A 13,719-nucleotide genomic window follows, 5' to 3' on the forward strand; every position below is an offset into this window, starting at 1 on the left:
GATAATCTGTCTTTTTTCCAAATCAAATGTTATGGATGGTGTAGACACGCAAGCAAATTGCTATGAGGAAGAGGAAGGTACACATCTACATTGTGCCAGCCACTCGTGTCAGCCCCTGCTCTCCTTTCACTAAGGAATAAGCAACCTCTGTCAGTGCCCACTGACAGCCAGGAGACGCGTGCACCCAGAGAACAGACCAAATACTGCACTCGAGTGTGTAGTGAGCGCTAAGACATTCCTTACACAGCTCCTAATGTTGTTCATTCCTTGTTTTGCTTCCTCGGTTTGAGTGCTTGCAGCAGCTCCTTTCCGCTTTGCCTCATTATGCATTTGAGGGCAATGCCAGCGTTTTGTTTTCTTGCCCAAACCAGAGCACAAGACAGGAGAGAGCTCAGCAGGGTGCTGAGATGCTTTCTGAAAGAACTAAAGCCCTTGCCTTCTGCAGATGCTTCTCTTAAGTTCTGGCTCCAAGCCCTGTGCTGCACTATTCAAACCTGCCATGTGCCACTCTTGGCATCCATGCTGGCGTTCGCTGAGTTCTGCACCACAGCTCCCTTTTACCCTTACTCCCAGAGGGCAGTTTTCCTAGATATAAGCAGGAATTACATATGCAGGTCATCACTTGGCACGGCTCATTTGCTTTAGCTTTAAACCTCCAAGTTATTAAATTTTAGGTGCTAGAAGCGATGTTGAAGAAAATTCTGTCTCGGAAGCAATTGCAGACATTATTACTGAAAAGAAGGATGCTAAAATACTGTGACAGTTTCCTTTTATTTATGAATTAAGGAGGGGATGGCTTTTCTGTTTGTCTAAAAGTAGGAAATAATAGGCTTTAAAGACCCCGTGAAATACCTTTATACATTCTCTTTTGCAAGTGATAATTTTCTCTGATTCCCATTGATGAGCAGGTCAAGCTCATTGGTAAAATGAGCAAAATCCAAGGTAACTATTGCTTAACTAAAATCAAGCTTTGTATGTGCAGGAACTGAAAAATGAACTCAGTTCAAAGAAAAGGATGCAGAATCTCCTTGAAAGTCAAGACTTGGATGCCAGTGTGGTTCCTTTGCAAGAAATGGTTTTCTACAGGCAACTGGGTTCTTGTCTTTTACTGTTAAAGAAACTACTTCCAATAATATCCTGTACTACTCATACCTATCTGCAGACCTTCACAGTCTTCCTCTGTTGGCAAAACTATTTGTGGAGAGTGGATTTTAAATTAGCATGTGCATACCTCTGCCAGTTCTGTAGGTGGATTCATCCACACAGGCAACAGAAACATCCCCATGCAATCCATGAGAGAATTCGCAGCACAAACTGGAGGCAATTCTTTGCTATCATTAGATTAAGACCTCTCCTATCTCAGTATTTTGATGATGCAAACAAGATTAGCAACACAGAAGTTTGCAATGAGAACCCTAAACAATGGAGCCCACCATGCCACATAATGGGTGCCAACCATGCAGAGCAAAGATAAAGTATCAGTTTAGGATCATCCCAAAGCCTGCAGTTAAAAATAACTGAACAAATTCAGCTAACCCAAACAGTTGTATAATCATGGTACTTGGTGTGCTGTCCGCAGGCTGAAAGGAGACTCAGTGTCAGTGTGTGATCAGTGACAAGTTAATAACCCACCTCATTTCCATCACTTCCCTTCTGCTTTCTTCATATTTCTCTTTCCACTCAGATACTTCCCTTTCCTTGGACACAATCTGAAACAAAGAAAGCAAAGGGGAAGAAAAACCCAGTAAAATCAAGTGATCCATTAAAGGGGAAATTAAATAGCTGTACAATACTCAATTCAGTATCAAATCCTCATTAACACGGGTACAGTTTCCAAGTTCAAATATAAGCATCCCGATGATTTTTTGCTCTTTTAGCGGTGCAATTAAAAAAGTTTGGATGTGAAATCACACTCAAGTTTTGGAAAGCTAACTCAGTGTTCTTGTTTCATATTTCATTCCTGATTATAACAAGGACACGTGTCAAGAAATACTACACCGTGTCTGATTTGACCTGGTGCTAAACCTTAACCATTTCTGTACAGGGGCTTGGAACATCTCCCCTGGTTTGTCCTCCAAGAGGGCTCTACTGCTTCTGTGTGTGCATTTAGGGCTGATAGCCCATGACATTTTACACCCAAAGGTCTGTGTTCCTTTATGCTCCTTTCACACTATCATAAAATTTGGAATACTCTAACATTAGATTGCACCCATTTTTAAACTGCTACTATTAGTCGGACTAATCTCATATGTAGCTTTGTAAAATATACTATTTTACGCCTATTTCTAGCACCTGACTATTTTCATATACTTACACAGCAATGTCAAGATGCGCAGAGTACACTTGAGGTTAAGCCCAATACAGATTTATGTTCATATAATGCCTGCTTTCCACTAACGTCCCATAAAGTAAAACTTACAGCACAGTGCCTTTTGCCTCTAGCGTGGCTTTAGCACTGCGGAGAATGGCTTCAGGAATAGAACAAGTGTCCATAATACGAACGGACTGGGAGAACACAGGAAAGAAGAAAACCACAAGGGGCACATATTTCCTCTCTCTTTCCAAACTAGGAAGAAAATTACCTCTGCTCTGGCGAGTCGTAGTGCAGAGTCTAAGTCTTGCTGGGGGTAGAGGAGACCCGTGGTGCTTTCTGCATCCGCGGCGCCGATCCGGGAGTACAGAGCGCTCTTAGAGATGGAAACATCTGCTGGGATAGCAGGTTCTCTCTGTGTGTTTGTTTTTTTAAATACAAAGAAACGAACCATTAAATACGTGTTTAGCTCATATGTTCTCTGGCTGTTGTGCCAGGTAGCAGGGTCCTGGGCTTAGCACTAGAAACCTGCGCACTACTAAGTTTTATCAGCAATAAAACTGACAAGGAGCTTTGAATGTAGCAATCATAAAACACATTTAAGAGGCATGGTAAGCATCAGGAGAGCCATATTACCCTTATAGAGAGGAAATAAAGGCAGCACCTTGCCACCGATGTTTTAAAGTCCTATATTAGAAAACTCACTACTTTCTGATGTGGAAATTTCATCGAAGCTTCCACAAGAAATGCATGACAGCAGAGGGAGTTAGAACTGGAGGCAGAGAGCTTGTTAAGAGGAATTCTGCATCCGTATAAGTAGAGTAAGAAACCAGAAGCAAGAGGAGAGCTCTCTTACGTCTGACCTGCTGATATACCGTATCTACCATAAACAGTATTACATTAAAAGTGTGAACATACAAGTGACATTGCTGCACCACCGGTATTTACCATGCGATTAGTAAGTTAAAGGAGGTTTTATTTGCAGCTGCTAATTTTGCTCATGTCCAGATTAATGCACTAAGAGAGCAGCATGTGAAAGGAAGAAGAGAGCAGAAAAGAGGTATGTGTCGCTGAGATGCAAGAGATGTCTTGCCAACAACTCTAGATACAACCAATCCGAGTTACAGCACATTCAATTCAAGGAGACTATAAAAGACACTTATGAAGATACTAAACAATAAAATCACCACATTTTAGACACCATCCATAGCAAACCCCTCTGCAGCAGGTGTCCCACCACAGCTGTATGTCCCTGTCTCCCCTGCCTATGCTTTGCATCTCACCATCAACCAGCTAACCCAGGTGCTTGGCTGCGTATTGCCACTGGAAGCTGTATTAAAAACTACATACAATGCTCACTTGAGATAAACATAGGAGTGGATGTTCCAGATACCACATCTGCGGACAACATGGAGAAACCACACGAGCAACATTAAAAGACTAGGCACGCAAAGTTAATTAGGGCAAGAATAAGCTAAACAGTACTTTAACCTCATCACGCTGTGTCTACATAAGAGGCTTTCACTAATTTGCTTTGTATTTTTTGTTCATTTTTAAACCTGGGAGGGAATTGACTATTACTTCTCCTCTTTATGGAGCAGGCCATCCCTTTTATTGCTACATTTAGCCATGAACACACAATATAAGGATCGAATCGAGTGTAATTAGGAGGTACAAACTCAAATCCAGTGGATTTTCCTACACAAGATCTATCAAAGTTATAATAGATAACTGTACAATAATAGCCTGTATACTTGAAAGTGTCTCCCAGTATACAACTGTACAGGAAAGAACACAGCTGGGACACAAGCTCAGACATCTGTGTAAATGCATAAATACAAAGACACATGGTGCTGTCCACAGATCCGAGTAAAGGTGAAAGGGTCAATAAATAAGACTACTGATGGTTCAACTCAGTACCCCAGCTTTCAAGAAATGTACTTTGTTTCCTTGTCAAACATAAGGCAAGAATAACTGAGAGATAAAAAAAGAGCCATTAGATCATCAAAGCTGTCCTTAAAAGAAAGGCCATCCTGAAAATCAATCTGTTGGACTGGATGTATCCTATTTCAAAAGCCTCCTGCAGCTCCATTTGCTGGACCTCATAAAGAGATTGCTGGGAAATATTAATTGTGGCAAAAGAAACACAAGTCTCCGCAAGCTCATGTTAAAATGTGTCAAAGTATTGCCAGGATGATGAATATTTTAAAGAAAACAGAATATTTAAAGCACTGAATACATATTTATACGGTGCTCAAAGCACCTCTAATATTTCTTGAATTCCCTCTTGCATTTGAGTGAATTGCACAAAATAATAGCAATAATGACATGCAAAACTACTCAAAATTGACACAGATGACTGCAAAAACTCTTGGAATTTAACCACTGAGCAGAAATGCTTGCGGCGGTGACCCAACCAGTGTTGTCCCAAAGCTGGAAGCGCTTCACACAAGGAGGAACCAGTAAAAGACCTCGTGGTTTCACTTCTAAACCCAGTTTTACACAGCCCCAAACCGATGCACGATCCAGGGGCTGTTGTTTGCTGCCTCCAAATAGTCTTATGCTGAGAAAATAAAGTAACCTGATCAACAGGGTGATGTTATTACCCAAAATAAATGTCAACGCTTCAAGCTGAACACTTAATTGCTGAGAAGGTAAGCAGTTAAGTGGTGGAATAATGAGAATAGGGATTTATAAGTCACTGAACCTCACACAGAAAGATTAAATTCTGCAGGGGAATTGCTACTAAATGTAGGTCACTGAAATCTTAGTGTAAATATATGAGAGCCCAACACGATGCTGCTTCTCTTCCCAGCATCTTTCACAGAAACCAGATATCTGGCCAGAAAGGGAATAAAAGCACATTGATGAACCAGCTGCGTTACCTCAAGTCCAGAAGGTCAAATGGAAAGAAAAAAGGGAAAGGCACTGGAATGAAAATGAAAACTCATTTTTATCATACTGTTCAGAGGAATATGTATTTAGCCCTGATGAAAACTGGCTTGCTGTTTACAAGTACTCAAATAGTGCTGGGTACATATCAAGTGATCTACTCTTTTAACTAATTGATTTGTGTGCGGACAGGTCAAGGGAGGCAACACAAGACCTGCTTGTGCTTGCAAGTATGTTGAGGAGCAAGCAAAGTACGAGCATAAAATTCCCTGCCTGCGAAGTTTTCCTATGAAGAATGATATCCCTCTTTGAAGGAAATATTCCTCCTTCACTACCACAAGAGCCCCCTCCAAGCTGTGATGCACTAATTACATTTGCATCAATCCCTTTCCCTTCAGTTTCTCTCCTTTCCTTGGATCTTATTTCACCACCCAACCCTACATCACCTCAGCACTTGTAGGGTGGTGGACACAAACACTATCAGCTTTCTGTTCTGTTTTCTTCCCTTTCCCATCCCTGGAAGTGTTCAAGGCCAGGCTGGATGGGGCTTGGAGCAAGCTGCTCTAGTGGAAGGTGTCCCCCTCATGGCAGGGGTTGGAACTGGATGAGTTTTAAAGTCCTTCCAACACAAACCAGTCTGGGATTCTGTGATGCTATGATTAAAATTGGCCATGGGATGTCCTAATGGTGAGTGTTTAATATAGAAGTGTCAATTAGTCTCAGCGCTGGAAGAGAGAAATCTGTCGAGAGGCCAAATAACTTCCCTCTGCCTCAGAACAGCAAACTGCACACCCTTATTCTCAGCCCTAGTCCTAGCAGAAAATGCTTGCATTTTGCATTGACCTAACTTTCCATAAACAAGTGCTTGTGCCTTTATTTAGCATCCTATTCTTGTTACCCATCCTGTAATGGTTTAGCAAATGTTAAATGTAATTATACAACGTTAAGGAAAGAACTGAGGGCAGCCAACCGAAGGGAACTCTGCCAGTTAGCATCCGAATTTAAGTCACCGCAATCATCTGGTGGGTTCTGCTAACCTTAATCCAGGCCATTGGCCGCTGTAGGTCACAAGGGCTGTCATCATAGGTTAATTTAACATTAGCAACCTCCCACTGAAATAGTAAAGTTATACAAGGACAGGAGTCCTTCCCAGCCCAGCATGACACCCACAGCATCCAGCTAAAAGCATTCCTATGACTGGACCAACATGGGGCTTCATGAACATTCAGATGTGTCTGATTCCCCGTCAGAGGATGAAGTTTTGCTCATTCTCTCTTCATCTCTGCTTATCATTTTTGCTATCTTTGTTATACATTTTAATGCACTTTCTAAAACATACAATCCAGTCCCTGTTTCTAAGCTATATGCAGTTCATAAGCTTGTTCTAGATAAAAGAAAATGCTTTAATGATGTTAAAAAGCATCTTTAAACTATAATTGCACAAAATCAAATACACATTGTAACAGTTTTGCAGCTCAGAATCTGCCCTGGGTAACACACAAGAATTCACAAGCACCCAGACCTCCTCTTTTCAATCTAAAATTGTACAATTTGTGAGTTTCTAAACTGCTGGCCAGTAGCAAAAATGCAGATGTATAGCGTATAACCTTTAAAGAGCATCTAGGTATTATTGTGTGTCTCATCTCGAGTGTTTCCTGGTGCTGGAGGTGCTGCTGCAGCACAGTTCAGGGAGGACAAAGAGGTAAAGAGAGAATAGGGAGGCAGAGAGGATCCTCCCTCACCCTCTTCTGACACCCAGGGTGATGGAGCAAGGGGATGCAGTCATAGAGCTGCTAGTCCTCACACAGGAAAATGGTATTTAGCTTTTACTCCTTTGTTTTTTTCTGTTTCTAATTAACGAAGTTTGGTTTCTAATGGAGACAATGGCACTTTTTTTTTCTTGATGAAATAAAAGATTCTAGCCACATACTTTAAAACACCCATCAATCTGCAAGAAATTGGCTGCCCCATCCCTGGCAGTGTTCAAGGCCAGGTTGGATGGGGCTTGGAGCAAGCTGCTCTAGTGGAAGGTGTCCCTGCCCATGGCAGGGGTTGGAACTGGATGTTCTTAAGGTCCCTTCCAACACAAACCATTCTCTGATTCTGTGATTCATGAACACAGACACATTGTGTTGGGAGGCCTTTTTATTCCCTTGGGAGTTCTATAGCCCTTTAAAACGTACTGTAGTGTCCCTTTCTTCAGATGCCTGAAGGCAGAGATGATTGAGTTTCTCCCTTCTAGACTCTGAGGGGTCAAAGGGTCTGATTTCAAGCTGAAAATACCAACAAAAGGCAAAATGACCCTACGGGCAAAATCTGTATCAGCTCTATGAGAAGCAGGTTTGGTATTGCTTTGCCATCAAACATCTTAGGACAGATCTTGCTGTAGACAAATGACAAACAGCCACCTGGACTGCAAAAGGTTTGTCTCTTGCAAAAGGTCTGGGCCTGCTTCTTGCCTTCAGATTTGCTTTTTGTTACCCTGGAGGTAGCAGTACTGTGTGAGAGGAGCAGGTGACAGCGTTTCTGTGTGCAGCACTGCTTTCAGCATGCTCTTTGGTGTCACACTGGGGTGCGCACAGCTTAGCACTGCACTCTGAGAGCCTGAGTTACCTTGTTAAAGACAAAGCAGCACTCGGTTTCTTAGTCTGTGCACACTCATACACACATGGCAGGCACAAACCAGATACCTTGGAGCAGAAAGAAGACAGGGCAATCTGCCTGGCTAGTTTCAATGCTTCTATCCTCATTGCAGCAAACTCTAACTCCTCCTGTCAAGTGTTTGGTTGTGAGCAATCCGTAGAAGAAAAAGTATTAAGAACATAGCAAAAATGTTTTAACACATCTGAAAATGGAACGTTATATTTTAATGCAAAATTCTGACAATTCCTGGGTGACAAACATATCCCATATTTCTTTCATGGCTGGAACATTGATACAAAACTCCAGTTGCTGGTTAATTTTGAGGTAGCTGAATAGACAAACAGCATTTATTAGGGTAAGTATGAACAAAACTTCAGGTAAAATAAATGTTTTCCAAAGGTAGAGCTGTTTTTCACAGACTCCTCACCTTTCATTTTCATTTTATGTGGATTTATACCAGCTGCTGCTCTCAATTCAACCTTTGCTGTCTTAAAATTTCACTATATATACGCTAGAAAATACACCCTGACATACAGGTCTGCAGATCAATTTGCTTTTCCTAAAAGAAGTCATGCCAAATTCTGCATTAGATTACTAGGAAAATAAAGCCTAATTTTCACTTCAGCAGAATTAGGGCCTAAATCTCTGCAAATGAATCTCTGCATACAGACCCACTAAGGCCAGCTTGCAAGACAACTCTCCACTCACCGAGTCCTGTGTTCAAGCTTAAAAGATATGCTTTATAAAGACTTCTGCAAAATAGACACATCAATGGTATAGCTGAAAGTGTGGATGAAATTTAGGATTATGTATTATATGAATGAAATCAAATATCTCTGCTCCTTACATTCCTGAAAGGCCAAAGTTACTTTGGGAAGAATCAAGCCACTATTCTGCTTCTATCCCACCTCCCTTCCAAGCCTCCCCCCACCCCTTTCTATAGCAGTGTATAGAGAAACTTAAAGACAAGTGACACTTATATTTCTGCTACAAACCTGAAGTTTCTGAGCAAATACTGGGGGGTTCTTTTCTGCTAAGTCAGGATCTAGATACTCAGGCTGCTCACATATTGAGGTTTTCTTAGATATCCTATTGAGAAGAGCATCAGCAGAGACAAAGGAGTCTTCAGGAGATGCCTGAAGGGTAAGGAGGATATAGAATAAGCAACAGAGACTTTGCCCAAGTAGTTCAGGCCACAAGCAACATAGGTGTTTTGATTCCTAGTAATTTCATGCCCCACTGAAGACTACTTTTGAATACATCATTCATAGGTAACAGATGAACATCAAGAACAATTCTTCCTAATTCAAAAACTGAGTAAAATTTCAAAGACTAACATGAAACAGGACCTCTAAAGCAATGGCTCTCAAACCATGGACCACAGCCCACTCTTGATGCTTTAAGTTTTCAAAGTTACCATAGGTTTTGTTCATAAAACAGCTCATGTTCAGCTCAGGCATCTCTAAAGCAGTCCAAAAGCTTTGAAGACCACCAAAACTGAGGGGATCCTCTGCAAGACTGGTATTGCAGTCTTCAGAAAGTCTTCTGCTGCTTACTGGGGATAAACTAAGTTGTGTTCACAATCATAATGTGATCAGGATAAATACACAATAGGAGACTGGAATTAGAATGACACAAACGAGAGCACTGGGATTTGAGTACCCAAAACTCCCTGCAGTGAGGAAAGTATTCGAAGCTCATAAAAATTGTTTTGTGAGATGGTATCAACCGCATCCTTAATACAAATTAAGCACAGTATTTAAGTCAGCTTCTTCTTGTTTTGACTCCCCAGTAAATATATTGTCATGTAGCTTGTCATGCCTAGTGCTGTAGGCATTTGTAAAACAAGTTTGCCTGCAAAAGTGGAAGCCTGGAGGGAACCTTCCTGGATTTGAGAACCAATGCTCTGAAACCTGGACACAGCACAGGTGGGAAGCAAGGAAGAGCTCACCACTAATTCAAGTCCAACCCAGAGAAAAAAGTGAATTCAACCACTGAAAAAAAAAAGTGATTTAACTGGAAACTGGAATGAGTCCTAATGATCAAAGAAGTGAATTTTACATTATCGGATGACAACAATACAGTTAACAGTTTATAGGAAAATGTGAAAGGGTACCTGTCCTTTACCAACAAAATCTTGCAATTTCACAGTACATGCAACAATCATGTCCCTATGTTCATATCAATCAACCCCCTTATTTTATACACAAAATATTTCTTCAAATATTGGGTTAAAGCACAGTGTAGAAAGGCCTGTGTGAGAAAAAACCCCAACACTTCAAAGTATCAACTTGCAATCGGTTATCGCAAGAGAATGTTGATTTACTGTAAGAATTCAGAAAGTTGTTTTGACTTCCTCCAGTTCCATCAGCTGGACTCATTTGAGCCCTACCACATTATGCTACCAAAATCTTCAAGTATCACGTTGAGTTTCACTCCACTTTCAAGATCCGCCTTTATATGACATGAGAAATTTCTGTAGGAAAATGATTCCCAAACCCTTATCATGAATTACTTACTATTTCAATAGCCTCTGGAGCCGTCCCTAGGGTCATAGGCTCTAGATCTTTCTGCTTTGACTTGTCAGGTGACTGTAAGTGTGCCTCTTGGCTGGCAGCTAGGACTCGGGAAGCTGGATGTTGTATTTTCATCCCAGAGGATTGCTGGGCTTCAGGGTCTTCAAAACTTGACCTGGAAGATGATTGTGTACGTGTTTTCAGGGTGGAGCACAAGGTCCTTACAATTCCACCTCTGGTAACAACCAAGCGAGTCCTCTTCATGACTTACATGTGTATATCTATACATATACTCACACTGCTTCAACTCAACTTCATATCATATCTCATAACACTCTGCAACACCCTTTCAAAGCATTGCACCAGAGTCATCTAAATAAAGCCAGCTCCATCAGAAAGGTTACGCACATTCCTTACATATTTCTCACTTGCCTTTTCACCCTTTCCTCACTGTGCCCTACCCCTCTCCCAACAAACAACTTGCACAAACAAGAACAGACATCCTTAACAAGCAAGGTTTTGGGAAGCAAATACAACCCCCACATCCTGTTCTTATGAACCAAGCTCCTTGTTCAGAAAACATATCTAGGAAAGGCCAAGGGAAAAGTTGCAATTAGGAGATTTCTTGATTGATATAGAAATGACCTCAGTATCTGAAATAAAGCTGTGAGTAGGAAGCCATTGTCTAGTGAAACAGTCCCCTCTGTGAGTCTATTTAATAAGAATATTAAGTAGAAATACATGTCCTTATTCCTTCCCATTACAAAACTTCTGTACCTTTGCCCTCTATTCTCTGTCACATATGAACACAGATGGAAATCTATTTTTAAACAAACAAGTCAGCAACACAGAGGCAGAGAGAGGAAGGATTGCCTGTGTATGTGCTATGATGTTAGCCCATTTCCCTTCCATCCTTATCCAGCGCTCAATTTGCTTGCAGAGACATACCCTGAGCACGGTGTTGTGGAATCAGACAGTCTGATGGGAGGTGATTTGACTGGGCTCTCCTGCTGTGCATCAAACATTAGGTATAAAGACTGTTTCTTCGGGGTGCTGTCATCCTGCTGGCAACAAGAAAAGAAAGAGTCATTAAGCAACTCAACCAATCTCCACTAAAGCTAATTCAAGTCAGTGAAGCCCTAGGTGACCAAAAGACTTGACAGACAACTAATAACATAAGGGTGTAATATAGTCTATGCTAACTGACACTGAGGTGATCCCTTTAAGGAAGAAACCATTAAAGAACAAAACCTAAACACCTCACTCTTCGTAATAGCTTTTTTTCTCCCACTTTGGGGTTAATCAGACTTCTGGTCCTGTCAGGCAGGAGGCATCCCCTGACTGAAGTGTTACTAAAATATTCATTGAAACTTCTCATCAGTTTAAGCACCCGACATGCACGCTTGACTTTCTAACTTCCCCTGTGGATATAGCCCCGTTGGACCTAGTCAAGCTATCAAGCCCATGATTTAAATAGAGGTAAGGCAAAATAGCTGATAACATATAGTACTGCATTCCGCAGTCCACATTCATTCTGTATTTTCTCCTTCTTCTTTCAAGCTTTGCCCTCATTTTCTTAAGACAGCTCAACAGCTGCTGTAGACAGCTCTGCACTCTACCCTGCTGGAAATACTGATCTGTTTTTCATCCCCAGGAAGAACTACTATGATGCTGACTTAAAATTAAATAACAAAATGGAACAAGCTCTACAGGACGCAGGACAACAAAGCACATGCAATTTACCCCAGTTATGCCAATTCAAGGGAACTGGTTTGGCAAATCTGCTGCAGGCACATTATAATTAATTTAAGAGGGAGTGAGGCTGACTGCACTATCAGGATAGTGTATTATGACACAGGAATGCAAATGAATGGAAATGGAAGTGAGAACTTACAGGCACAGAGGAGCCTATTTTCTCCATATATTCTATTTCATATGAGTTGCCATACTCCAAATCTGCAACAGAAAGAAAAAAGAGCCATTAAATACACGAAATTACTTTTGCAGAAGTAAATGAGATCTCCTCTCATTCACAAGGACCACTTCCATCCCGCCCCATACTCTGCCATGAGGTACTAAAAATAGAATATACAGAGAAAAAGCAGAAGAGGCACTGATTTTCAACAGTGAGCCTAGGACATGTTTTAGGCAAATTAATTTGCCTGGAAAATTTCAGCTTTATCAATTTGCTGAAGATTCTGCCCCAGGGGCCAGAATAATAAGAAAGTTGCAGAGTGCTGTCAGAGCACAGATAATTTAGCACAGATAACTTTCTTCTATGACGCTATCTCATCACAGAAACCACAGTTTTCAGTAAACTGGTGATGCTGATACCAGTTTCCTTTGATGTACACAGAAAGATTCAAAGAGTTGTTGAGAAATTAAATAATTTCTATTTCTTAACGCTCATCACCCATTTCTTAATTAAGAAGAACTACTGTGGTATCGCTTAAGATACAAAGATACATAAAATACCTGCATGCTCCTTGAAGGGGTGAGACAACAGCACAGCTTTACTGGGCTGTTTCCACATTTTAGATTCCAAAGAAAAGCCTACGGCAGCAAGATTTACAAAGAACCCCAAATCTAAACCCTAATAAGAATGCAAATCTTTATTGCTTCCCTACTTCTAATCTCCTAATTCCACTGGAGGGAATAACCAGTGTTTCTTTCCAATCCATTGTCACCCAGTAGCTGATATAGAGGCAGATGGATAAAACATAGAGAAACGGGAAAGAGAGCAGACCTTCCTGCACCCAAATAAATGCGAAGACTTTGATCAAATACAACTTAATTTAAAAATTAAAGACGTAACTGATTTGTGCTAATGCTCTATTTAATGCTTCCATGAGTTAAGTTAATAAACCACTGTACGCGTTCATTTCCATTGTAGAGAAGTTCCAGTGAATGGCACACTAACATTTACTTTGTGACAAAAGTGCTCAAATTCTGCTAGATTTGGGCAGCTTTTCAAAAGTAGGGCTTGTATCAGAAAGGCATCATTAAAACTTTTGCTTTCTAAAGACAAACCAACCCTAGGGACAATCTCTCACCTGCTTTTGTTAAGAAAAGGAGAAAGTTTAAAAGGGCACAATGTGAGGTTACAACGCTCAATATTTTTTACAGCACATTCCACAAGTCTATGCATTTTGTCAAACAACCACTGAAGAGGAACAGCCACAAACTCTTACTACCTGACACATGGGAGGTAAAACATCCAAGTGAAGAGAATGCAATAATAGCACGCTCCTCATGTTTAAATTCCTAGCACCACATGTTTTTGATGGTAACAGGGAGCCACGAAAGACAGACAACCTTCTGGTATCATATACAAGCTCCTTCCTAGCAAAAGCCAAA

General features: G+C 41.0%; 1 protein-coding gene across 8 annotated transcripts in view; it reads right to left on the reverse strand.

The window, feature by feature from the left end:
* Positions 1-13,719, reverse strand: part of TACC2 (transforming acidic coiled-coil containing protein 2) — a 127,719-nt gene that overhangs the window by 12,255 nt on the left and 101,745 nt on the right. For 3 of the 8 annotated variants that reach the window (XM_061458580.1, XM_061458579.1, XM_061458577.1), the window contains 7 exons: positions 12,257-12,318; positions 11,311-11,426; positions 10,366-10,537; positions 8,842-8,982; positions 7,894-7,974; positions 2,583-2,726; positions 1,633-1,709 (listed from right to left, as the gene is read on the reverse strand). In XM_061458580.1, the coding sequence (XP_061314564.1) occupies positions 1,633-1,709; positions 2,583-2,726; positions 7,894-7,974; positions 8,842-8,982; positions 10,366-10,537; positions 11,311-11,426; positions 12,257-12,318 (793 nt within the window). The remainder of the gene's footprint in view (positions 1-1,632; positions 1,710-2,582; positions 2,727-7,893; positions 7,975-8,841; positions 8,983-10,365; positions 10,538-11,310; positions 11,427-12,256; positions 12,319-13,719) is intronic. The other 5 variants (XM_061458582.1, XM_061458581.1, XM_061458585.1 and 2 more) reach the window with 3 other exon arrangements.

Source organism: Pezoporus flaviventris, unplaced genomic scaffold (genome assembly GCF_033815535.1).
Source record: "Pezoporus flaviventris isolate CSIRO_AGI_PZ_B2104156 unplaced genomic scaffold, CSIRO_AGI_Pfla_v1 ptg000029l, whole genome shotgun sequence".
Lineage (NCBI taxonomy): Eukaryota > Metazoa > Chordata > Aves > Psittaciformes > Psittacidae > Pezoporus > Pezoporus flaviventris.